We start from the raw sequence: 26,873 nt of genomic DNA, 5'->3' as shown, positions 1-26,873 counted from the left end.
AAAAAAAAAAAGACCAAAAAAAAAAAAAAAAAAAAAAGAAATCTGCCTGCCTCTGCCTTCCAAGTTCTGGGATTAAAGGTGTGCACCACCACTACCCAGAGAGACTTTGTCTTTCGATCAACAGCACAGCTAGCCAAAACTGCAAACAGTGCAGAGGTCAAGGTGAATGATTCTGTGTTAGTTCCCTTTCAGCAGGAGTCAGAGTCTTGAAGGTGATACCAATTCCGTCTTAAGATTTTCATAAAATAAATTGTGTCTATCAATACTTTGGGGTTTTTGCTCATTGTTTTCTCTGTTTTGTTTTTGAGAAACGGGTCTCTCTATGATGTAGATCTGACAGTCCTGGAACTTGCTTTGACCAAGGCAGGCTACAAATTCAGACATGCCCCTGCTGCTGCATCCTACAGAATGGGATGAAGTTCTGTAGAACCACGCCTGGCTTATCAACAGTGTTTGACTTTTGGTTTGGGTGTTTTTGTGTTGTCTTGTTTTGCTTTGCTTTGCTTTGTTTTGCTTTTTAAGCTACATACATAACACTGAGGAGGGAAGGGAGAGTTTCTCTGTTTCAGTGACCACAAATTGATGACACATATATACATGTCTCTAGCCTTGGATATCAGCAGAAGTTGACAGACCTCATACCAGAGGGAACTGAGCTGATCCCAATTCCATATTCATGGCCTTTGGGACTCAGTGTAGAGTCTCTTCCTGGTGACTCCCCTGGACAGGGATGCAGGCAACTGCTCATGCTGAGGCTGGACAGTGCAAGGGGGAGATGGAGATGATGATGTCCTGGAGGAGAAACAGGAGGTCAGATGACAGCAGGCTGACTGTGCATTGTAAAGCTGCAGCTACAGCCTGAGCGGTCTGTCTACATCACCAGCTGCCATCCTTCCACCACACTCTCTAGAATCTTCTCCACTGTACTCAGGACCCAGTCTGGGTAGGGTACTTAAGGGTTCCATCTGCAGTCTGTGTGTTGCTACCAGGGAAGAGAAACCAAGGAGCATGTGGGTAGGTGCTGTGACAAGAATGGAGAAGAGAGGGATACTTGCCATCCATGAGGTTATCTGCTTGTTCAGGGCCCACAGAGCCAGCAGTATGTCTTATCTGAGGGATGTTTCTGGAATGGGAGGGTTCAGAAAGAAATAGGAAGCTTGAGCCTGTTCTCTCCTTCTCTCTCACCACTGTTATAGTATAACACAGCTGGGTATAAAATCAGAGAGTCTGAATGCTGTGGACACTGTCAAGAACTAGAGTCTGAAGATTCACTGAGCCTGGCCTGAGGGAGGGCATGTTTACTTAGGATGAAGACTGGGTAAAGTTGTGGTAGCTGAACATATGTCAGAGATGCCTTGAATGGTTTCTCTCTCATCCCCCTCTTCCTTCCCTCATTTCCCTCTCCCCTCCACCTATACTTACACCTCCCCCCTTTGTGTGTATGTGTATGTATGTGCTTGAAAATACATATGTTTGCAAGTACATGTGTGTGCAAGCAAGTGTGTGCTCATATGTGTGGAATCCAGAGGACAACCTCAGGCATTATAACTCAGGCATCATCCTTGGGTTTCTTTGCTTGGTTTCTTCGTATTTTGATATGTTGTTTTTGTTATTGTGATTTGCTTTTTTATTTTTTATTGTTTGTTGTTAGTTTCTTTGTATGTTTTGTTGGGTTTTTCTTTTTTAGACAAATATTTACTGTGTACTTCTTGCTTCCCAGAAACTAGATATATAGACCAGGCTAGCTTCAAAGTGATAGAGATCCATTTGTCTCATCTCTGCCTCTGCCTCTGAAAAAGCTAGAAATAAAGGAATAGAGGAGCAAGCCTGCTTTGGGCTTTATTTTTTTAAATTGCTCTTACGTAGTTATATTGTGGTAGGCAGGGTGCACATGTACTATTACCTAAGGCACAGCTATGTTCTCACACTGCACTCTGACAACCTGTATGATCCCAGGGTGTGCAGAAGCTCCTAATGTACACAGCAAAATTCCAGGTTGTTCTTTGACAGAAAGTGCCCCTCCCCTGGGAAAGCATCATGGTTGCAGGGCACAGTCACTGGAATTGGGGAGGCAGGATGACACTCCAAGAGACTGATGACAGCATCCTGGGCAGTACCACTCCCCACAGCAGGGTCCCCATGGGGATTCAACAAAGTCCAAAAATGTGAACAGAGATTCTTGGGATTCAGGACCCAGTAGATGGCAGTAGTAGAACAGGGCATTAGGAGCAGCTGGACTCCTGCAGAACCTACCAGAGCCTGTTGAGTAAAACTGCTAGGGTTTAACACATGACATATGGCAGACTTGTCAGGTCCAGCCCCTTCCTGGGTGAATTAACAAGCATGTGACCTTTACCCAGACATCCCAGAGAATAAGGTAAATGCAGATGAAATCTGGAGGTGAGGATTCATGACTTAGAGGGCATTTTTGAAGACCTCATGGCTGCTATAGATGTGGTTCATCTGGTGCAGTGCTTAATTGCCTGGGATGCACAGAACCAAAGGCTTGATGTCCAATAGGAGATAAAGGCACATGATGGTGCACATCTGTAATCCCAGCTCATAGGAGGAGCAAACAAGTGGATCTGGAGTCCTTCATGGGCATCTTTGGCTACATAATACTTTCAAGGACCAGCTTCTGCTGCTTGGAATACAATTTAAACACACACACACACACACAAAGTTCCATAGCGCTGTCAATGTCCTGTTTGATCTTCCATCTGAGCCAATTCATCTCAATGGCTTTTTGCCTCAGTGTCTCCAAGGGGACTCTGGATACTGAAGTCTGTCTGTATGCAGCTGGCAGTGAGGTCGTGGAAGGTTGTGTTTAGCTCAGGAAAAGACCTGAGGCATACAGAAACCGTGAGGAAGGCAGAGAAGCAGATATGGGAGAGGGCAGGCTGTGTAGCCAGCTGCAGGGAATCATGGACAAGGTGATCAATGCCAGGCAAGCTAAGGAAATGGGAAGATGCTTCTGCACATGTCACTCAGGAAGAATGATGCCACTTCCTCTGATAAAATCATGTCTTCCTGACTTTCAGAGAGCTGATGGCACCATGTGGAAAGCTTAGGAAGAACCTCTTTAGAACCAGCACTGAGTCCACCATAGCCTCTGCCCCAACCTCTCATGTCTCTACCCAAATTGCAGGCCAGCTGTGTCCACTGTCAGACATGACCTATGTCTTATGTCATGAGTGACACATGGCTGCTTTGAGCTTTCTTTGCCCACATGATTCAAAGAAGTTTATGGTGTGACCATAACTAGAGAGAGTCATTCAAGGGATTTGTGGACAGGGCCTCCTCAGAGGCTGAGCTGAAGAGGCAGATAGAAGGCTCTACATTGAAAGGAAAAGTACAAGAACTCAATGTGGGCACTCTGGTTTCTGGCTCCAGCTTGGGCCCATTCTCTGGCACATCGCACCATACTCAAGTGGCACAGGGAGGTAGCTTAGCCACCCAGAAGTGTGGAGAGGCCTGCCTGCACAGGTAGAACGACCTCCTCCACTCAGAGGATCATGCCAGGAACCCTATGGCAGAAGCCCTCCGGTTTCTGTCTCTGTCTTGGGACCACCCTCTGCCACCACTCATCATATCCAAGTGACACACAGAGGTAGCTAACCACTCAGGAGTGCAGAGAGGCCAAAGAGCACAGGTAGGACCACCCCTGATGCTCAGAGGAAACAGCCAGAAACCCTGAGGGCACAAGAGCCCAGGAGCAGCCTGGGACAGGAGTCCTCCGATTTCTGCCTACATCCATACTTGTTCGGTGACACAGAGCTACATACCCAAATACAACTACAAGAGAGCGGGTCTCATAGGAGTACCTACATACCTATGTACACAGAGAGAACTGGTATCCCAGGAGCACTGATACAGAGACTTACATGACAGAGAAGCCACCATCAGAGACAGCAACATCAGCTAACACCAGAGATAACCAGAAGGCAAAAGGAAAATTCAAGAACATTACCAACAGAAACCCAGGCAACACGGCATCATCTGAACCAAGTTCTCCCAAAAATAGCAAGTCCTGGATAGTCCAACACACCTGAAAAGCAAGATCTGGGTTTAAATTCACATCTCATGCTGCTGATAGAGAATTTCAAGAAGGACATAACTCCCTTAAAGAAATAAAGGAGAACATGCGTCAACAGGGAGAAGCACTTAACGAGGAAACACAAAAATCCCTTAAAGAAATAAAGGAGATCATAGGTCAACAGATAGAAGCCCTTAAAGAGGAAACACAAAAGCCACTTAAAGAAATACAGGAGAACATGGGTCAACAGGCAGAAGCCCTTAAAAAGGAAACACAAAAATCACTTAAAGAAATACAGGAAAACACAAATAGATACATAAAGAACTTGAGCAAAACCATCCAGGATCTAAAAACAGAAGAAGAAACAACTAAGAAATCACAAAGGGAGACAACTCTGGAGATAGAAAACCTTGGAAACATATCAGGATCATAGATGCAAGCATCAACAACAAATACAAAAGATAGAAGAAAGAATCTCATGTGCTGAAGATTCCATAGAAAATGCTGATTCAACCGTCAAAGAAAATGCAAAATGCAAAAAGCCTATAACCCAAAACATCCAGAAAATCCAGGACACAATAAGAGGAACAAATCTAAGGATTATAGGTATAGAAAAGAGTGAAGATTTACAACTTAAGGGGCTAGTTAATAACTTCAACAAAATTATAGAAGAAAACTTCCCTAATCTAAAGAGAGAGATGCCCATGTATATACAAGAAGCCTACAGAACTCCAAACAGACTAGACCAGAACAGAAATACCTCCCTTCACATAATAATCAAAACACCAAATTCACTAAACAAATAAAAGATATTAAAAGCAGTAAGGGAAAAAGGGCAAGTAACATATAAAAGAAGACCTATCAGAATTATACCAGACTTCTCACCAGAGACCATGAAAGCAAAAAGATCCTGAGCAGATCTCATACAGACACTAAGGGAACACAAATGCCAGCCCAGACTACTATACCCAGCAAAACTCTCAATTACCATAGGAGGAAAAACCAAGATATTCCATGATAAAAACAAATTAACACAATATCTTCCCATAAATCCAGCCCTACAAAGCATAATGGATGGAAAATGCCAATATAAGGAAGGCAACTACACCCTAGAAAAAGCAAGAGAGTAATCTTTTTCAACAAACCCAAAAGAAGATAACCACACAAACATAAAAATTACATGAAAAATAACAGGAAGCAACAATCACTATTCCTTAATATCTCTTAACATCTATGGACTCAATTCCCCAATAAAAAGACACGGACTAACAGACTGGATATGGAAACAGGACCCAGCATTTTGCTGCATATAGGAAATGCAACCTCAGTGTCAAAGACAAATACTACCTCATAGTTAAAGGCTGGAAAACAATTTTCCAAGCAAATGATCCCAGAAAACAAGCTGGAGTAGCCATTCTAATATCAGATAAAATTGCCTTTCAACCTAATGTCATCAAAAAAGACATGGAAGGACACTTCATACTCAACAAAGGAAAAAATCTACCATGAAGAACTCGAAATTCCGAACATCTATGCTCCAAATAAAAGGGCACCCTCATTTGTAAAAGAAACTTTATTAAATCTCAAAGCACATGTTGTGCCTCACACAATAATTGTGAGTGACTTCAACACCACACCCTCATCAATGGACAGATCAGGTAAACACAAACTAAACAGACACACTGTGAAACCAACTGAAGTTTTGGACCAAATGGATTTAACAGATATCTATAGAACATTTCATCCTAAAGCAAAAGAATATACCTTCTTCTCAGCACATGATGGTACCTTCTCCAAAATGGACCATATAATTGGTCACAAAGCAGACTTCAACAGATATAAGATGGAACTAATCCCATGCCTCCTATCAGATCACTGTGGAGTAAGGGTGGTCTTCAATAGCAACAAAAACAACAGAAAGTCCACATACACATGGAAGCTGAGCAATGCTCTACTCAATGATACCTTGGTCAAGGAAGAAATAAGGAAATAGGAGTAGATGGCAGATAATCATCAAACTCAGAGCTGAAATCATCCAAAGATACACAGAGGTAATATCCAAATTAACAAAATCAGAAATGAAAAGGGAGATACAACAACAGAACTGAGGAAATTCAAAAAATCATCAGCTCCTACTACAAAAGCCTATACTCAACACAACTGGAAAATCTGGATGAAATGGACAATTTCCTAGACAGATACCACATACCAAAGTTAAATGAGGATCAGATAGACCATCTAAACAGTCCCATAACCCCTAAAGAAATAGAAGTGGTCACTGAAAGTCTCCCAACCAAGAAAAGCACAGGACCAGGTGGTTTTAGTGCAGAATTCTATCAGACCTTCAAAGAAGACCTAATACCAACACTTTTCAAACTATTTCACAAAATAGAAACAGAAGGAACACTACCCAACTCGTTCTATGAAGCCACGATTATGCTGATATCAAAACCACACAAAGATCCAACAAAGAAAGAGAACTTCAGAACAATTTCCCTTATGAATATCAATGCAAAAATACTCAATAAAATTCTTGCCAACTGAATCCAAGAACGCATCAATGGGATCATTCACCACGATCAAGTAGTCTTCATCCCAGGGATGCAGGGATGGTTCAATATACAGAAATCCATCAATGTAATCCATTATATAAACAAACTCAAAGAAAAAAAAAACACATGGTCTTTTCATTAGATGCCAAAAAAGCATTTGACAAAATTCAGCATCCTTTCATGTTGAAAATCTTGGAAATATCAAAATTCAAGGCCCATATCTAATCATTGTAAAAGCAATATACTTGACAGTGCACTTGAAAGCTCTAGAACAAAAGGAAGCAAATACCCCCAAGAGGAGTAGAAGGCAGGAAATAATCAAACTTAGGGCCGAAATCAATCAAACAGAAACAAAAAAATTATACAAAGAATCAACCTGGTTCTTCAAAAAAAAAAAAAAAATCAACAGGATAGATAAACCCTTAGCCAGACTTAGCAGAAGACACAGAGACAGTATCCAAATTAATAAAATCAGAAATGAAAAGGGAGACATAACAACAGAAACAGTAGAAATTAAAAAAAAAATCATCAGATTCTACTGCAAGAATTTATACTCAACAAAGTTTGAAAACCTGGATGAAATGGACAACTTTCTAGATACATACCAGGCGCTGAGGTTAAAATAGGATCAGATAAACCCTCTAAATAGTCCCATAAGTCCTGAGGAAATAGAGCAGTCATTAATGGTCTCCCATCAAAAAAAGCCCAGGACCAAACGGGTTAAGTGGGGAATTCTATCAGATCTTCAAAGAAGAGTTAATAAAGAAGCAAGTGAAAGATCTATATGACAAGAATTTCAAGCCTCTGAAAAAAGAAATGAAGAAGGTCTCAGAAGATGGAAAGATCTTCCATGTTCATGGATTGGCAGGATCAATATTAGTAAAAACAAAAAACCCAGGAGAGCAAAAACTCTTCTCTACAACAAAAGATCTTCTGGGGGAATCAGTATCCCTGACCTCAAGCTCTACTACAGAGCAATAGTGATAAAAAACTGTTTGGTATTGTTATGCAGGAAGATTGATGGAATACCCAATTGAAGAACCAGAAAAGAACCCACACACCTATGGTCACTTGATATTTGACAAAGGAGCTAAAAACATCCAGTGGAAAAAAGACAGCATTTTTAACAAATGGTGCTGGATCAACTGGAGGTCAGATTGCAGAAAAATGCAAATTGACCCATTCTTATCTCCTTATACAAAGCTCAAGTCCAAGTGGATCAAGGATCTACACATAAAACCAGACACACTGAAGTTTATAGAGGAGAAAGTGGGGATGCATCTTGAAAACATGGGCACAGGAGAAAAGTTTCTGAACAGAACACCAATGGCTTATGCTCTAAGAACAAGAAACGACAAATGGGACCTCATAAAACTACAAAGCTTCTGTAAGGCAAAGGACACGGTCAATAGGACAAAACAGCAACCAACAAATTGGGAAAAGATCTTTACTAACCCTACATCTGATAGAGGGCTAATAGCCAGTGTATACAAAGAACTCAAGAAGTTAGTCTCCAGAGAGTCAAATAACCCTATTAAGATGTGGGGTACAGAGCTAAACAGGGAATTCTCAACTGAGGGAACTCAAATGGCTCTAAAGCACCTAAAGAAATGTTCAGCATCCTTAGTTATCAGGGAAATGCAAATCAAAACAACACTGAGATTCTACCTTATACCAGTCAGAATGACTAAGATGAAAACCTCAGGAGACAGCAGATGCTGGAGAGGATATGGGGAAAAAGGAACACTTCTCCATCGCTGGTGGGATTACAAGCTGGTACAACCACTCTGGAAATCAGTTTGGCGGTTCTTCAGAAAATTAGACATAGTACTTACTACCTGTGGACCCAGCAATAGCACTCCTGGGCATATACCCAGAAGATGCTCCTACATGTAATAAGGACACATGCTCTACTATGTTCATAGCTGCCTTATTTATAATAGCCAGCAGCTGGAAAGAACCCAGATGTCCCTCAACAGAGGAATGGATACAGAAGCTGTGGTATATATACATAATGGAGTACTATTCAGCAATTAAAAACAATGAATTCATGAAATTTGTAGGCAAATGGATGGAACTAGAAAGCATCATCCTGAGCGAGGTAACCCAATCACAAAAGAATACACATAGTATGCACTCACTAATGAGCGGATATTAGCCCAAAGGCTCAAAATAAACAAGTTACAATTCACCCAGCACAGGAAGCTCAAGAAGAATGAGGACTTAAGTGAGGGTGCTTTGGTTCCTCTGAGAAAGGGAACAAAATACTCACAGGAGCAATAAGGGAGACAATGTGTGGAGTAGAGACTTAAGGCCACCCAGAGACTACACTACCTGGGGATTCATCCTATGAAGTCACCAAACCCTGACATTACTATGGATGACAAGAAGTGTAGACCAAAAGGTTCTGCCAGAGGGACCCTCCTAGAGCCTTGCAAATACAGAGGCAGATGCTATCAACCAACTATTAGACTGGGCTTGGGGTCTGCAATGGAGGAGCTGGAGGGTGGTTAGGAGGAGGTGAAGGGGTTTACAGCCCCATGGGAAGAAAAATTATTTCAGCCACCCCTCACAGGGACAGAACAAACAACAAAGGGGTACACATGGTTCCGGCCAAAAATGTGGCAGAAGAAGGCCTTGTTGGACATCAGTGGGAGGAGTGGTCCTTGGTCAGGTAAAGACTCAATAGAGGCCCCAACAAAGGGAAACCAAGCGGCAGAGATGGGAGTGTGTCCAGTAGCAGGGCATATACATGGAGGCAGGGGGTGAGAGGAGGGGTTAGGAGTCTTTGTGGAGGGAGGAAATTGGGAAACATTTTTCCATTGGCAATGTAAATGAAAATAATATTCAATAAAGAAAATTAAAAGGTAAGTAATTTAAAAAAAAAGCATTATACAGCAAACCAGTAGCCAATATCAAACTAAATGGAGAGAAACTTGAAGCAATCCCACTAAAATCAGGGACTAGACAAGGCTTCCCTCTCTCTCTCCATACTGATTCAATATAGTACTTGAAGTTCTAGCTAGAGCTATTAGACAACAAAAGAAGGTCAAAGGGATACAGATTGGAAAGGAAGAAGTCAAATTATCACTATTTGCAGATGTTATGATAGTATACTTAAGGGACCCGAAAAACTCCACCAGAGAATTCCTACAGCTGATAAAAAACTTAGGCAAAGTGGCCAGATAAAAATTAATTCAAACAAATCACTAGCCTTCATATACTCAAAGGATAAACAGGCTGAGGAAAAAATTAGGGAAATGACACCCTTCACAATAGTCACAAACAATATAAAGTATCTTGGTGTGACTCTAACTAAACAAGTAAAAGATCTGCATGACAAGAACTTCAAGTTTCTGAAGAAAGAATTTGAAAAGACCTCAGAAGATGGAAAGATCTCCCATGCTCATGCATCGGTAGGATCAATATAGTAAAAATGGCCATCTTGCCAAAAGCAAGCTACAGATCCAATGCAATCCCCATGAAAATTCAAACTCAATTCTTCATAGAGTTAACAGCATTTCTCAAATTTATCTGGAATAACAAAAAACCCAGGATAGCTAAAACTATTCTCAACAGTAAAAGACCTGGGGGAATCAGTACCCCAGACCTCAAGTAATACTATGGAACAATAGAGTTAAAAACTGCATGGTTTTGGTACAGTAACAGGCAGAGAGATTAATGGAATAAAATTGAAGACCCAGAAATGAATCCATACAACTATGGTCACTTGATCTTTGACAAAGGAGCTAAAACCATCCAGTGGAGAAAAGACAGCCTTTTCAACAAATGATGCTGGTTCGTCTGGCAGCAGAAGAATACAAATCCATTCATTCATAACTCCTGTGACGTGTGGTGGCAGATGAGCTATGAAAGGGTCCTTGCATGATTTGAGTCTGAGGATCGGTGCATGTGTGTGCAAGTGTGTGCTCATGTATACGGAGTCTAGAGGGCAACCCCTTCGTCACTACTCAAGAGCCTTTGAACATGAGTACACCTTGGGCTTCTCATTCATTTGTATATTTTTATTGTTGGGTTGGGATTCTGTTTGCCTACTTACTTTAATATTTTGTTGTTGATGATTTTTTTTGAGACATAATCTCACTCTGTAGACCTTGCTGCCCTGGAAGTATATATATAGACCAGGCTTCCCTCAAACTTTCAGAGATTCATATTCCTTTACCTCTGTCTCCCAAATGCTAGCATTAAAGGCATGCACCACCAGGCCTAGGCCACCTTGGGTTTGAATTGTTTAAATCACATTTCCTATTTATTCTGTGGAGTGAAGGACATATGTGTGCCTGAGCAGCACCCGGTTTAAGCATTACAGTCCCATGGTATTCAGAAGTCCCTTGCATGTAGAGCAAAACCCTAGACTGCTCTTCCACAGGAAGTGCCCCTCACTGGGAGAGTATCAGGACTGCAGGACACTGTCACTGGTATTGGGGAGGCAGGATGACACTCCAGGAGACTGATGACAGCATTCTGGGCAGAGTCACACCCCACAGGGTCTCCACAGTGATTCAACTGAGTCCCTGACTTGACACTATAACACAGCCCATGGCATGGGGTTAAGGAGCCAGCAGGTGACAAAGACAGAGCAGGGCACAAAGTGCAGCTGAGATCTTATAGAACACACCTGTGATGGGAAAATGCTGGGGTCCAGCACATGACATATGGCAGTCTTGTGAAGTCCAGTGCTTCTTGGGTAATCTGGTAATTGAGTCACCATTTACCCAGAGAACCCAGAGACAGGGAAAGGGAGATGAAATCTGGATTGAGGACTCATGACCGTGAGGGAACCCTCGATGACCATACTGAGGCTAAAGATGTTCATCTGGTAGAGTGCTTACTTGTCTGGCATGCACAGAATCTGAGGTTCTATGTCCAGCATGAGAAAAAGAAGCAGATATGGGAGAGGGCAGGCTGTGTAGCCAGCTGCAGGGAAGTGTGGACAAGGCGATCAATGCCAGGAAAGCTAAGGAAACGGAAAGATGCCTCTGCACATGTCACTCAGGCAGGATGATGTCACTTCCTCTGATACAATCATGTCTTCCTGCCATTCAGGGAGTTGATAGAATCATGTCATGGGGATGGTAGAATGAACCTTTTTAGACCCAGCACTGAGGACACCGGAGACTGCTCCAACCTCTCACGCCTCCACCCAAGTCACAGGCCAGCTGTGTCCACTGTCAGCCATGTCACACGACTTATGACACATGACTGTTCCGAGCCTTCTGTGCCCACTTAGTCCAGAGAAGGTTCTGGTGTGACCATAACTAGAGGGAGTCACTCAAGAGCTTTGTGGAAAGAGCCCCTCAGAGGCTGCGCTGAGCAGACCGCCTGAAGTCTCTGTGTGGAATGGAAGATTCCACGAACTCAATGTGACTAAAGTCCAGTCAATGAGCCACGTGGCTGTCATGTGACATGTGCCAGGGTTTCCCTTATCCTCCTCTGAGTGAGTGCTAGGGTGGGGAGAAGGGCAGGTTTAGTAACTGGAGAGGCCTTAGAGTCACCTTCCTGCCACAGGGATCAGGGCAAGGTGGAGGGGATCCACCAGGCCTTGGCTCTGCCTGGGCACTGTGAAAGGTCGCTGATGGCAAGAAAGGGCAAAGAGCAGATAGATGCGGGGGAGCAGTGCAAGGGGCGAGTGGGCACCATACTAGGGCTGGGCATAAATGTCGTTCCTCATCTCAACCTTCCTCATTGTGTCTGAAGTGGTTAGAGACTGCCAGCTTCATTATGTGAGATTACTAGAGACAGGCTCAGACAACCAGATAAATAAGAGAGAGGCTGAGGAAGGGGAGAGAAGGAATAGAGGAAATGTAGAATAAAGGAGACAGAGAGATTACAAGCCACATAGGAAATGGAAGAGTAGACAGGGCAGGACTGGAGAGATGGCTCAGCCATTAAACAATGGGGGCTGGGCCCAAGGGGCCGTCCATCTTGTCAGTGACCACAAGGGCAGATCTTCTGAGAAAAGAAGACGTCAGATCATTAAAGGAAGTTGCTGGTCACAAGGAGGTTGAGATTTGGAGAGCTGTCTCCACTCAGTCCTCCACTTAAGCAGGCCTGGGATCTGTCTCACTTTACCCTGATTCTTTCTGGACTCCTGAGCACCCCAGGGTTGCTCCAAAGGCATCCTCTCCTACCTGTAGGCTTTGGTGGTCTGATGACTTGGAGGGACTCTGGCCATGGCTCAGATCCTGCTTCTTCTGCTGTCAGCAGCTTGTCTGCACACTGGTGAGTGGTGGGAACCTCATTAGCAGGGACTTAACCACAGGAGGGGCCAGTGGGGCTGGGAAGAGAGGGCTATCATGGCGAGAGTTGTTTGGTAAAATGGCCAGCTAGGCCTCTCTGTCTCATCCCTCAGAAGGAGCCCAACCCAGACCACCCCTGTCTTCCCTGTCCCACCAGCCATAGGGACAGTCCTGCCCCATGTCCCACCCCTGCCAGTGGATGAAGGCTCAGGATGCTCTGGTTGTCCTTCCATCCCTGCACTGCCTTCAGATTCTCCCCATCCTTCCCAGGGAACTCTGCAGGAGCCAGCAGAGAAAATGGTTATGCGGTCAACCAACCAGCAAACCTCTCTGGGGTCCAGGGCGGATCCATCGAGATCCCCTTCTCCTTCTACTTCCCCTGGGAGTTGGCCAAGGACCCAAAGATGAGGATAGTCTGGAGATGGAAGGTCTTCCATGGGGAATTCATCTACAACTCCACCCCGCCTTTCATACATGAGCACTTCAAGGACCGGCTCATCCTGAACTGGACACAGGGACAGACATCCGGAGTCCTCAGAATCCTGACCTTGAAGGAAACTGACCAGGCCACATACTTCTGCCGTGTTTTTCTGCAAACAACAAAAGGCATGAAGAATTGGCAGTCTATTCCTGGAACCCAACTCACCGTGACACATGGTGAGTCACCATGGCTCAGGCTTTGACACCTGTGGCTTCCTTGTCCCCTGCATGTCACCTCAGGCTTCACAACTCTGACCTTCCTTTCCTATTCCTTTACCAAGGCTCTGTCCACACCTCTGCCAACAGCATCATTTCCTGTAGTTGTGACAAGTCTTTGCTGCCTCCTCTGCCCTGCTCTGTCATTGTCTGCTCTGACAGAACCACAGCCCACTCTGGGCATCAGCATGTGCCCCACCCCATAGCTCACTCCCTTTTTGTTCCAAATCTAACACTACTGTCCCGCCCACTTTTACCTCATGACCTCAGTGTGGATGAACTTCTCCAGGATGGAGCTGACTCTCTCCGTCCTGTGTCAGGGCTCCAGTTGGTCCGTGTATGCAGCATCTCCACACGGCTCCGACCTCAGCTCAGAACATATAGTGTGTGTGTGTGGGGGGGGGGGCGTTGCATTTTCTAGTGTCCTCTGGTCTAAGTATAACTGACACCTGTCTCCACAGTCCCTCATTTTTCCTCCAGCTCCCCAGAACACATCTGTCTTCTCTCCTTAGGCTCTTCACTAATTATATACTGAATAAGAAAATGTCTGCCCTTTCATGATATGGCTGCTGTGTCTTGTGATCTCTCCAGCCCCTCTGATTCAGGAGTAACTGTGGTCCCCTGGACTGGGAGCTGTGAGGCCCAGCGTGGTCACTGTGTGTTCCTCTACATGGTCCTACAGCAGAGGGGACCCTGTGTGGCTACACTCTTCTTATGACGTTTCTCTTTGCCTTTACCCCACCCCTTTTTAACTTAAATAGTCCTTCATTTCTCTTTTTCTTTCTTCTGCTTTATTTATTTATTCATTTATTCATGTTTTATTTTATGTCGGGATCTCTGAATGTAGCCCTGGGTGTCTGAATACTGAGTACTTAGACCCATCTGGCCTTGAACTCACAGCAATCTCCCTGGCCTCTGTCTCCTGAGTGTGGGCATTATAGCATGTGCCACCACACCCCGAGTTGGCTCCTGACTGTATACAGTCACCCTAGGAGAGGATGCCCACAGCACAGTTATCTGTGCAGGCCACAGCTGCCATGCTGATCTGAGGGAAAGTGAGAGAGCAGCTGCCCGGACTCAGGACAGAGAGGGAGGAGCCAGTTCACATGTGTGTCTAGCTCTGGGCTTCTCCTCCTTCCTGGTGCTCAAGTCTTTTATACAGTTCCTCATGTCATGGGGACACACACGCATACAAGTCTGTCATGGCTTCTTCGTAACTTTAATTTTCCTACTGATATGAATCGCAATATAAGTAACTGATATGTGTGATATCGGTTATGCAATCCTTGTTGGGAGGATACACAGTTTGAGAACCACTGGTCTATAATTCGCAAATAGATAAATGTGGGCAATATTATTCTTAGTGATGTTTGTAAAGCAAAGGAATGTATTCTGCCCTGAACTGAACTCTACACATATGGCTAAATTGTTATTTTTCTGTTACACACTTTGGTATATTCAGTTCAGTGTCTGTAAACATGTGAGTCTTTTAAGTCAGATCTCTCTCTCTCTCTCTCTCTCTCTCTCTCTCTCTCTCTCTCTCTCTCTCTGTGTGTGTGTGTGTGTGTGTGTGTGTGTGAGTGTGTGTGCATATTTGTCTATGTAGTTGAGGCTGGAGGAGAGTTTAGGTTCTCATCCACCATATTTGTTGGGACAGGTTCTCACTGGCTTCAACTTTCCCATGGAGACTAGGTTGGTTGGCCAGTGAGCCCCAGGGACAAGCCTGTCTCCACCTCCTCAGTACTAAGATGGCAGCTCACTCAGCTCTGTTGGTTTGGAACTAGACACATAGACCAGGCTGCCTGTCAGCTCACATTGATCTGCCTGCCTCTGCCTCTTGGGCTAGGATTAAAGGTCCTGCCTGCTTAACCATGTTCTTCATATGGATGCTAGGGAGCAAACTCGGGTTCCAAGTAGCAAATTCTCAAAGAACTCATCATATCTTTATGTTGCATATATTTAAGTGAAAAACTGGTGCATTTCTCTGGCTTAGTTGTCTGTGTCCAAATGAAAATCTGCAGACACAGCCAGAGGAGTTGGGGACTGTGCATTTGAGCTTGCTCCCCTAGAGTCTCAGCCTTAAGCATCTGCTCCGGTCCCTGTGTGAACTTCTGACAGCTGTTACCCATTCCACATCCCACAGAGCAGAAAAAATGACACAACCGCCTCATCCAGGGAGGGTCTGCTCACCTCTCATCTCTCCTCAGCACTCAGCACCACCATGAGGAGCCCCTCCACCATCACCTCTGCAGTCACCACAGCTGGCCTGGAGGACACAGGGGGCCAGGGGAATCCTTCCCTGCTCAACCTGGGAGCCATGGTCGCAATGGTCGTAGTCAAGGCTGTGGTCATAATCCCACTCTACGGACTGATGATCTTCCTGTGGTGGAGGCAAAGGTAAGTGGTCCAGGACAGGCCTCACCTGAGCTTCCCACTGGGAGTGTTCTGAGCTGTGGGAGATGGAGAAGGCAGGCCTGTGCAGGGAACAGGAAAGAGAACAGGAGGAGGGAAGCGTGCCTGACCTCCACAAGGACTGAGTCCCTGGAGCCTGCTGTCCTTCCAGACCAGCTGGGAATGAGAGGAGCCAATGCAGATGAACACAGAGCCTGCTCCTCAGGAATTCAAGGAGGCACGCAGGGGCCTCAGGGCTGACTGCTCATTTGGAAAGAGCTATGGCTGCTAAAGAAGGTCTGAGGGCAGACCAGCATTCAGAGACAACATGTCACAGGAGTAAAGGTGACACCTCTTTGAGTTGGGCATGTGGGATCAAAATGGAAATTAAGAGCAATGGCGTGTGATAAACCTACTGACAGAATGAAATATGTAGGGAGAATCTGAAATGTACAAGATGCAAATGAACTGCAAACCTAACACTGCTGGACAAAATTATCAAATGGCCACTGAGGTGTCTTGGAATGATTGCCCTACAAACAGGGGCATGAGCATCATCCCAGGAGCCACATGAAGATGCTTGGACAGACAGACAGACACATGCACTAGGATCCCTGGGCTCACTGTGCTGCCAGCCTTACCTAGTGGATGAGACCAATGCCTGACCTGGTCAGGTCTCACAATCAAGAGAGGACACCTCCTAAAGGACAATGCATGAGGCTGTCTTCTATCATCCACATGTGTGTGCATGTATGCGAATATACATATGTGTGCATGTATGACATATACCCATGTGGAAATGTACTGATCAAATAAATTTATGATATGTTAAGAAAATACTAAAAGTATAAGTATATTTGCTGAATGGAAAATTTTATACATTATCTCCTTACAACACAAAACACTAAAAATACAATGCAGCTCCTTTTTGAATTCCAATTGCATTTTTGTAAAATTAAATGATTTGTATCCCAACATCCAAGAGTACTTTAAGAAATAAAAATGGGGACACAGTGGGAGACTCCATGATCCCAGCCCATGGGAAGGGCAGGGAGGAGCATCAGGAGTTCAAGGCCATCACCAGTTACATAGCAAGCTGTAGGCCTTCTGGGCTCTGCAGACCTTGTACACACAACACAAGCCAAGCATGGGCTGAGGTCAGGGAAGATATAAAGCCATGGGAGCTGAAGACTACGGGATGAGGACAGAGATGCACAGAAGGTGGAGTGTGATGGAAGTTAACAAAGAAACATTTAAATGTGCATCCCGTGGATTCAGACGGGCTCAGACCTCCATTAAGGTAAGTAGAAAAATGGAGAGGAGGAAGAGTGGCAGACTCAGAGACAGCAGAAGTCTGACTGGGATTCACACCATGAGCTGAGTCTGGATGGAGCAGCAGCCTGCACTGAGAGGGACAGCCTGAGAGCCGGAGTCCAGGGAGGCAAAAGGGAGACATGGGGAGTGCAGAGCAGAGGAGGCAGAGATGTGTCAAGAGATAAGAGCAGGGCAAGGTGGGGAAGGGAGACAGGACATGGGCCAGTACACTAGTAGTTGATCCTCTGACTTGCTTTGTGCTACAGAAGTCAGCTGAGTACTCTCCTCAGGTCCTGGTGACTCTCAGACCTTTCTCTGCCTGGCCACAGCAGAGCTGTTTGCTACCCTGAGCCCCTCATGTTGTCTGAACACAGAGAACAGCTGAGAGGCAGGATGGAGAACCAGCATGGCTGACACACTGACACTGTCTCTTCTCCCACAGGCCAGCAGACTAAAGCCCAAACCCCAGCCAGGTGAGTGCCTGTCACCCCAAGGGGCAGCTAAGGGGCTGCTGGGAAATTCAGTATGAGAGACATGCAAGGGAGACAGAAGATTCAGTCAGAAAAGCATAGGGTGTGGGTAGGAGGGCCTGAGTTTGATCCAGAGCCCACACAGTATAACCCAGGGATTGTAATCCCAGCCTGGACAAGGCAGAGACAGGCAGAGTGAGACACAGGCTGACTGGCTGTCCAGCTAGTCTAGCCTAATTGGTGAGTTCCAGGCCAATGAAAGATGATGTATTGAGGAAGAAGGTAGATTTCTGAAAGGTGGTAGATCATGGTTATATCATTTGCTAAATACATTAGAAATGAAGTCTTTCAAATTGCATATTAACGGACAAACAGCAGTGTGTGCCAGTGAGAGAGCTCAGCGGGAAATGGAGCCCAGTCACCGGGGTGTGATTCCTGGGGACCCAAGTGGCACATGGATAAAACTGACTCTGGAGAATTGTTCTCTCTCTCTCTCTCTCTCTCTCTCTCTCTCTCTCTCTCTCTCTCTCTCTCTCTCTCTCTCTCTCCCTGTCTCCCTGTCTCTCCCTCTCCCTCTCCCTCTCTCTCTCTGCCCCCGTCTCCCTCTCCCTCTCTCTCTCTGCCCCCCCCCTCTCTCCCTTTCTCTCCCCCTCCCTCTCTCTCTCTCTCTCTGTGTATATGTGTCACCCACAGTTTCCTTGTGAGACATTGTCTGTTTGTCCCCACTAACAGACCTCCAGGTGCCAGGACCTCTCACCAGGGAGGTGAGTTTACATCACAGTACTGATTGATGGCCACCCATGAGCATGGACTGCCCTCCCTGCCTCCTGCAGTCAGTCAGAGCTCATGGATGCAGGATTGTGTGTGACTCAGCCTAAGGAGCCATGTGGGCTCTGGTGTCTTCTCCTCGAATCCCAGCTCATCCTGATTGTCTCTGGTGCTGAGAGCCTGACTGTGCTGTTCTCTGTCTGCTCATGGAGTTACTAACATGTTGATTAAAGGTCTTACTACCAGTGAGCCCCTGCCCCTTATCCCACATGACACCTCTTAGAGAGTTGCACATTGTGTCCAGGATGCAGGTCACAGGGAAAAATGCAAAGACCATGGTCCACAATGATAACCACTGCCTGAGAATCAGGGTTCCCCTCTCTCTTACTCCCTGGACCCTACCATCTCATTCACAACCCTGGCCAATCCATGCACCACATCCAGGGACAGACCACTGCTTGCTTAAGTCCCATATTGGGCTTCTTTTCTTCACAAGTCAAACTATATGCACTCACTTTCTGCCATGTTGATATTCTGACCTCTTGGGTCTTTCCTAGGACAAGACTTCCACCCCATGTCCAGTCTGTCTTAACATTTGATAGTCATTTGGTCAGCGCTTGACAAAAAGCCTGGCGGGGGAGAGGGTGCAGGGAGGATCACAGAAAACCACCTAGACTGATCAAGAAAGATAGAAACGAGGCTTCTGATGTAGCAAGAAGAGGTGCATGACCATACTTGATAGAGATCTACCAACCACAGTGATCCATAGCTGCAGTGGCACACAGATGCAGCTCCAGTCCACCAATCACAAGCCTCAGATGAGTGCCATTCATGGGCCTTTGCTGGGTCATTGCGAAAATGATCTCCAATCCCATGAGACCAGCTGCTGATACCTAGGGTCATGAAGAGATCACCAAAGCTTCTTGTGGTAAAGTGAGGTGTCCTGGAGCAACTATGAGATGTCTGCTGTGGTTGTGACTGCATCCAAGACTCCTGAGGCTGATCTCAGCAGGTCTGGGGGCGGGGCACAGTGACCTTGGGAGCTGGGGTAGGGTTTCCTCTGAGCATCCCTGAAGTGTTCACATAGCAGGATGCTATGATGGCGGTCTGTCCAGTCATTTAACAAGTCCATTTGTCAGAGCCATGGCATAGGCATCTGCCCACAGAGAAGGGGCCTTAATGCAGTCGCTCAAATAGTCATATGAATCCCCAGGCTCTTTCCCATTGTCCAAAAGGGACAAACACAGAGATGTCCACAGCAAAGATTTTTTTTAATTTATTGATATATTTATTTACATTTCAAATGATTTCCCCTTTTCTGGACCTCCACTCCCTGAAAGTCCCATAAGCCCCCTTCCCTCCCCATTTTCCCACCCAACCCTTCCTACTTCCCTGTTCTGGTTTTGCCCTATACTGCTTCACTGAGTCTTTCCAGAACCCGGGGCCACTCCTCCATTCTTCTTGTACCTCATTTGATGTGTGGATTATGTTTTGGCTATTCCAGTTTTCTAGGTTAACACCCACTTATTAGTGAGTGCATACCATGATTCATCTTTTGAGTCTGGGTTACCTCACTTAGTATGATGTTCTCCAGCTCCATCCATTTGCCTAAGAATTTCATGAATTCATTGTTTCTAATGGCTGAATAGTACTCCATTGTGTAGATATACCACATTTTTTGCATCCACTCTTCTGTTGAGGGATATCTGGGCTCTTTCCAGCTTCTGGCAATTATAAATAGGGCTGCTATGAACAGAGTGGAACATATATCCTTATTACATGGTGGGGAATCCTCTGGGTATATGCCCAGGAGTGGTATAGCAGGATCTTCTGGAGGTGAGGTGCCCAGTTTTCGGAGGAACCGCCAGACTGATTTCCAGAGTGGTTGTACCAATTTGCAACCCCACCAGCAGTGGAGGAGTGTTCCTCTTTCTCCACATCCTCGCCAACATCTGCTGTCTCCTGAATTTGTAATCTTAGCCAGTCTGGTGTAAGGTGAAATTTCAGGGTTGTTTTGATTTGCATTTCCCTAATGACTAATGAAATTGAGCATTTTTTAAGATGCTTCTCAGCCATCCGAAGTTCTTCAGGTGAAAATTCTTTGTTTAACTCTGTACTCCATTTTTCATTGGGTTATTTGGTTTTCTGGAGTCTAACTTCTTGAGTTCTTTATATATATTGGATATTAGCTCTCTATCTGATGTAGGGTTGGTGAAGATCTTTTCCCAATTTGTTGGTTGCCGATTTGCCCTTTTGATGGTGTCCTTTGCTTTACAGAAACTTTGTAATTTTATGAGGTCCCATTTGTCAATTCTTGATCTTAGAGCATAAGCTACTGGTGTTCTGTTCAGGAACTTTCCCCCTGTACCGATGTCCTCAAGGGTCTTCCCCAGTTTCTTTTCTATTAGCTTCAGAGTGTCTGGATTTATGTGGAGGTCCTTGATCCATTTGGAGTTGAGCTTAGTACAAGGAGACAAGGATGGATCAATTCCCATTCTTCTCACAGCAAAGATTTACACAGAGCCAACATTCTTAACATCACATAGGTGCTTAATCCCGGTTGAATACATTTGGAGAGACTGGATCTCTGAACTGCCACAAGTGAACATTATGGTCCAACTGCGGAGCAGACAGTGGCTTCTCACCTGGCTGCCAGTGTTTGCAATGTATGTTTCCTCAACTGAGCTGGTAATAAAAAGTACCAAAGAAAATAGGGCATGATAACATGCCTGTCATCCAGCTATTGACAGATAGTGACAGGAAAATTAACAGTTGGAGCACTGCTTCTCAACCTCTTTGAGGTCACCACCTCTTTGAGGATAGAACTCCCCTTAAATAGGAGTAGCATTTCAGATATCCTGCCTATCAGATGTTTATACTGTGATCATTAACAGTAGATAAATCACAGTTATGAAATAGCAATAAAATAATTTTGTGATTGGAGTCACCCCCATAGAAAAGGTTTTCACAGCAAAAAGAAGGCTGCAAATCTATGAATTGGAGGCTACTCTTAGCACCTCTTTGAGGCCAGCCAGGGTCACATGAAACTTTGTCTTGAAACCAACAGCAAAGCTAATCAAAACTCAAATGAACAGAGAGGTCTAGAGAAAGGTCATCTGTTAGTTCCCTCTTAACTGGAGGTGGAGACCCTGATGATGATACCAGTTATCTCTCCAGATTTACATAAACAAAGTATGTGACTATCAATATCTTGATAGTTTTTTGTTGTTTGTTTTGTTTTCTTAGTGTTTTGATAATGGGGTTGAAAGGACAGAAAATAATACAGCCTAACTCTAATGACCCCAAGAAGTAAGGAGCTTAAAATGCTATCTCGCTTTGTTAGAAACTAGATAAAAGGTCACATTCCAGAGCCCGCCCTTTGTTTAGAGCTAGTAGAAAGGCCTTGAATAGGAGATCCTAGCCCCAAAAGGTAACTGGAAATGGGCTAAGCTTATCTTGCTTCTGTAAACTGCTTACACCATTACCCCTAAGCAGGAGTTCACGCAGCTATAGACATTTAAAAAAGTAGGAAACTAAATTGGTCCACTGAGCACGAGCTGATAATTTAAACTGATTGGTCTGTGATTCGCGGGCTTTGTTGTAAGCTTATAAAAGCTGTCATGATTGGCTCGCATTTCACGGGCTCTCCATGCTAAGAAGTGATTGGTTTGTGATTTGCAGTCGTAAACTTATGAAAGCTGTCGTGATTGGCTCACATTTTGCGGGCTCTCCATGGGAAGAAGTGAGTTGGTTTGTGATTCTCGGGCTCTGTTGTAAACTTATAAAAGCTGTCACAATTTGGCACTCGGGGTCCATGGTCCTCTAACCCTGCGTGGTGTATGGCTACGGAACCCAGAATTCTGAAATAAAGAAATCCTCATTCTATTGCATCGAGACCGTTTCTCGCAAGTGATTTGGGTGTCGCCTTCCAGGGCGTGGGGTGCTGGGGCATCCTCAGTTTTTGGAGGTCTTACAGGGTCTCTACTATGTAGATCTCACTGTCCTCGAACTTCTTTGTAGACCAAGACAGGCCTCAAATATAAGATGCCCCTTCCTCATACCAGAGGAAACTGAATTGGACACAGTTCCTCTCACTGGGCCTTTAGGACACAGCAGAGAGTCTCTTCCTGGTGACTCCCTTGGGTGGGGTATGGGCAGGTACTAATGCTGAGGCTGGGCATCAGATGCAGAAGATCAAGATGATGTCATCTTAGGAGAGAAACACAGATGGCAACAGGGCGACTGTGCATTGTAAAGCTGCAGCTGCGGCCTGAGCATCCTGTCTACACCACCAGCCTCCATCCTTCCACCATCCTAGCATCTCCTCCACTCTCCTCAGAGCCCAGTCTGGGTCGGGTACTTTAGGATCCCATCTGCAGTCTGTGTGTTGTTACTAGGGAAGAGAAATCAAGGGGTGTGTGGGTAGGTGCTGTGACAGAAAAGGAGAAGAGAGGGATACTTTTCTTCCATGAGGTTATCTGCTGGGTTAGGGCCAGGGCCAGCAGTATGTCTCATCTGACCAATGTTTCTGGAATGGGAGGGTTCAGAGAGAATTAGTAAGTCTTGATCTTGTTCTCTCTCACTACTGTCCTAGGATAACACAGTTGGGTATAAAATCAGAGAATCTGAATGCTGTGGACACTGTCAGGAACTGGAGTCTGAACAGTCACTGAGCCTGGTCTGAGCAAGGCTGTGTTTACTCAGGATGAAGACTGGGTAAAGTTGTAGCTGATCAGCTGTTAAAGGTGCCTTGAATGCTCTCCCTCTCCATCTTCCTCAGGCTCCCTCTCTCCCATCCTCATCCTCACCCTCCCTGCCCGTGTGTGTGTGTGTGTGTGTGTGTGTGTGTGTGTGTATACAAGGGTATGTGTGTGCTCAGGTATGTAGATTCTGGCATTATAACTCTGGACAACCATCCAACTTGACTATCAACCTTGGGTTTCTTGTTATTATGATATGTGGGGTTTTTATTTGTTTGGTGTTTTTATAGATTATTATTTTAATTTGTTTGTTTTGTTGACTTTTTAAGACAAATTTTTAATATGTAGTCCATTCCTCCATGAAACTGTGTATATATACAAGGCTGGCTTCAAACTGACAGAGATCTATTAGCCTCTTCTCTGCCTCTGCCACCCAAAAAGCTAGAATTAAAGACATGGATGACCATGTCCACCTTGTGCTTTATTATTTAAGTACACTTAATTGCTTATATTGTTGGAGGCAGGGCACACATGTACTATTGCCTAAGTGAAGCCTATGTTCTAACATTACACTCTGACAACCTGCATGACCCATGGTGAGTAGAAGCTCCTAGTATGCACACCAAAACCTCAGAGTGCTCATTTACAGAAAGTGCCCCTCCCCTGGGAAAGCAGTGTGACCGCGGGGAACAGTCACTGGTAATGGGGAAGCAAGATGTCACTCCACCAGACTGATGACAGCATCCTGGACAGAACCACGCCCCACAGCAGGGTCCCACGGGGATTTTGCTGAGTCCAAAACATAAAACTAGAACATAGCTTGTCACCTGGGATTAAGGAGACAGCAGGTGGAAGCAGAGAAAAAGGGCACAAGGGGCCCTGCAGAACCCACCAGAGTCTGTTGTATAAAAAATGCTGGGTCCAGCACGTGACATGTGGCAGTCTTGGCAGGTCCAGTCCAGTCTTGGGTAAGTTAGAAATTGAGTCACCATTTACCCAGAGAGCCCAGAGAGTAAGGGAAAAGCAGATGAAATCTGGAGGTGAGGACTCATGACCAGGGAGGAGGGCATCCTCCCAGACCTCACTGTAGCTGAAAATGTGGGTCATGTCGTAGACCTCTGACTTTCCTGACATGCACAGAACCAAAAGTGTTATGTCCAATACTAGATAAAGGCACAGTGTGCTGCACAGGTATAATCCCAGATCTGTAGCAGTTCATGGTCATCCTTGGATACAAGTTCAAGGACCAGCCAGGGATACCTGAGATGAATTTTAAGCAGACAGAACACAGATACACACAGTCACAGACACACACACACACACACACACACACACATGCACGGGGAGAGAGAGGGGGCAGACAGACAGACAGACAGATAGTCAGACAAGCACAAACACATATATAAGCAAACAAACAGAAGGCTCATTCTGACAAATTTCAGAACCCTAATCCATGTCCTGACTGACCTTCTAACAGGAGCCAACTCATCCCAAAGTTTCTGTGCCTCAGTGTCTCCATGGGGACTCTGGACACAGAAGTCTGTCCCTGTGCAGCTGGCAGTGAGGCCATGACAGTTTGTGTCTGGCTCAGGTCAAGGGATCTGAGGACCAAGGGACTGTGAGGAAGGCAGAGAAGCAGATGTGGGAGAGGGCAGGCTGTGTAGCCAGCTGCAGGGAAGTGTGGACAAGGCGATCAATGCCAGGAAAGGTAAGGAAACAAGAAGATGCCTCTGCACATGTCACTCAGGAAGAATGATGTCACTTCCTCTTGTACAACCATGTCTTCCTATCTTTCAGGGAGCCGATGGCACCTTGTCATGGGGAAGGATACGATGACCCTCCTACAGAACCAGCACTGAGGCCACCATGGCCTTGACCCCACCTCTGACTTCTCCATTCCAATCACAGCCTAGCTGTGTCCTCTGTCAGAATTGTCCCAGGAAATAAGTCATGAGTGACAAATTGATGCTCTGAGCCTTCCCTGCTTACATGTTCCAAAGAGGGTTCTGGAATGGCCACAGCTAGAGGAATCATCTCTAGCACATCAGGGAAGGGGACACCTAGCCTGGCCTTTGAGGTAAGGCTGTGTTTGGCCTCACAGTCTTCCTGAGGCCTCTGTGCTGATCCTAAGTCTATAAGGACTTAGTTAAACTGGAATTCCTCCAGACCTGCCATTAGATGCTAAATGGCCTGAGCCAGGGCTTCCCCTGTAGGTGGGAGGGCAGAACGGCCCTTGCAGAAAAAGGATGGGCTTTAGAATCACTGTCTAGGTGAGGAGGACTGTCACCTAGGAAGCTGTGAAGCTTAGGGACATTGTGAACAGGAACTGGGGAACAGGCAAGGGCAGGAAGAATCCATCAGATCTTGCTACATCTTGAGGATTCTGAAGGGTTATTGAGGATCAGGAAAGAGGCAAAGAAAGGAAGAAGGAACCCAGTTCTAGACTTGGGGCTTTGGGAGCATCCTCTCTGGCACCATCTTGATCAGCATCTTACCTGATCATGGGCTCAGCTGGTCAAAGACAAGGTCAGCTTTTCTCTCCCTGAAAGGATATTGCTGACCAGGCAGCCTCTTCCTTGGTCAAGAGTGAGCCTGAGACACACAGAGAAGCAGGCAGATAGATGAAGATACAAGGGACAGGGAGAGGAGACAGAGTAGAAGAGGAGGGAGGGAGTGGAGGACAGCATCACATATATGGAGGACTGGGTAAGACAGGAGGGCAAGATAACTTGGGGAGAGCCCAGTGTGTCTAGATCAGGAGTGTATCTCCCAGTCAAAGAGAGGAGGCTGGGCTCAAGGTCCAGCCATGCTGTCCATGACAAGAGCACGACTTACACAACATGGGAAAAGAAGAAGTCAGATACATAAAGGAAGTTGATGGTGTCAGGGAAGTAGAGAGGGAAGAACCTGACCACACGGAGTCCTTCATAAAAGACGTCCCAGGGTAATGTAGGTGAGTGTCTCCTCAATCCTGAGCCACAGCAGGGATCCTCCACAAAGTTCAGTCTCCTATCTTATGACTCTGCTGGTCTCATTTACAGATGAAAAGACAGTGTAAAGGGAAAGACCTAAAACCTGACGGAGGTTCAAGATTAGGACACTAAAACCAAGCACTACAGAGCAAGCTTACAAACAGCCAGTGAGGGGCTCACTTGACATGTTTGCCCCACTAACACTGGGACATGGGCTCCATCCTCAGGAAGCACATAGAGCTGTCAGACACTGGGACAGGCTGACTCACTAGGATCCCTGGGTCACTGTGCTGCCAGCCTTGGCCAGCGGGTGGGGGAAAGCCAAAGACAGAGCTGTCTCAGTAACAATGGTGGAATGCTCCTGAAGAACAACCTCCAAAGTTGTATAGTACCATACACATGTGTGTGCACACATCCAGACACACACCTAGACACACATGCGGCCCGAAATTAAATTTAATTTTAGGAAATAGTGAAAACTGTAAAGATGGTCATAGAATAGAAAATGTTATAAAGTAAGTCCTTACAACACACACAGACATACACGGACACACACACACAACCAGACACACCCTTAAAATTCAATGCAATCTCTATACCATTCCAAATTACAGTTTGTAAAGATGTCTGCTCACACTCATATTCTAAGAAACACAGATGGGGACACAGTGAGGGACACCCGAGTCCCAGGACTGGGGAAGGACAGGGAGGAGC

General features: G+C 45.4%; 3 protein-coding genes across 19 annotated transcripts in view; all 3 read left to right on the top strand.

Annotated features, from left to right (window-relative positions):
• Window positions 1-26,873, top strand: part of LOC127673101 (paired immunoglobulin-like type 2 receptor beta-2) — a 60,347-nt gene that overhangs the window by 17,811 nt on the left and 15,663 nt on the right. For 2 of the 17 annotated variants that reach the window (XM_052168677.1, XM_052168672.1), the window contains exon 4: window positions 17,692-17,722. The exons of 7 other annotated variants lie outside the window; for them this stretch is intronic. In XM_052168677.1, coding sequence (XP_052024637.1) covers window positions 17,692-17,704 — 13 coding nt within the window. In that variant the 3' untranslated portion in view covers window positions 17,705-17,722. Of the gene's footprint in view, window positions 1-17,691; window positions 17,723-18,412; window positions 22,382-23,081; window positions 23,168-24,984; window positions 25,154-26,873 lie in introns of those variants that run through there. 8 more of the 17 variants (XM_052168688.1, XM_052168687.1, XM_052168686.1 and 5 more) reach the window with 8 other exon arrangements.
• LOC127673098 (paired immunoglobulin-like type 2 receptor alpha) overlaps window positions 1-26,873 on the top strand; it is a 44,488-nt gene that overhangs the window by 4,640 nt on the left and 12,975 nt on the right. The gene's annotated exons all lie outside the window — the stretch shown is intronic.
• On the top strand, window positions 12,720-16,185 carry LOC127673100 (paired immunoglobulin-like type 2 receptor beta). Its single transcript, XM_052168665.1, has 4 exons — window positions 12,720-12,831; window positions 13,119-13,505; window positions 15,752-15,941; window positions 16,108-16,185. Exons 1-4 carry the CDS (start codon window positions 12,783-12,785, stop codon window positions 16,139-16,141), a joined length of 660 nt encoding a protein of 219 aa, XP_052024625.1. The 5' UTR covers window positions 12,720-12,782; the 3' UTR covers window positions 16,142-16,185.

Source organism: Apodemus sylvaticus, chromosome 22 (genome assembly GCF_947179515.1).
Source record: "Apodemus sylvaticus chromosome 22, mApoSyl1.1, whole genome shotgun sequence".
In the NCBI taxonomy this organism is placed as follows: domain Eukaryota; kingdom Metazoa; phylum Chordata; class Mammalia; order Rodentia; family Muridae; genus Apodemus; species Apodemus sylvaticus.
Note: the sequence above shows the minus strand (reverse complement) of the source record. Positions and strands in the feature narration are given on the sequence as shown.

Excerpts from the sequence above, each read along its gene's own strand:
- LOC127673100 (XM_052168665.1), top strand. The coding sequence starts at position 12,783 with ATGGCTCAGATCCTGCTTCTTCTGCTGTCAGCAGCTTGTCTGCACACT. Across the intron at positions 13,506-15,751 it reads CCAACTCACCGTGACACATG|CACTCAGCACCACCATGAGG; the intron begins GTGAGTCACCAT and ends ATCTCTCCTCAG. Across the intron at positions 15,942-16,107 it reads TTCCTGTGGTGGAGGCAAAG|ACCAGCTGGGAATGAGAGGA; the intron begins GTAAGTGGTCCA and ends CTGTCCTTCCAG.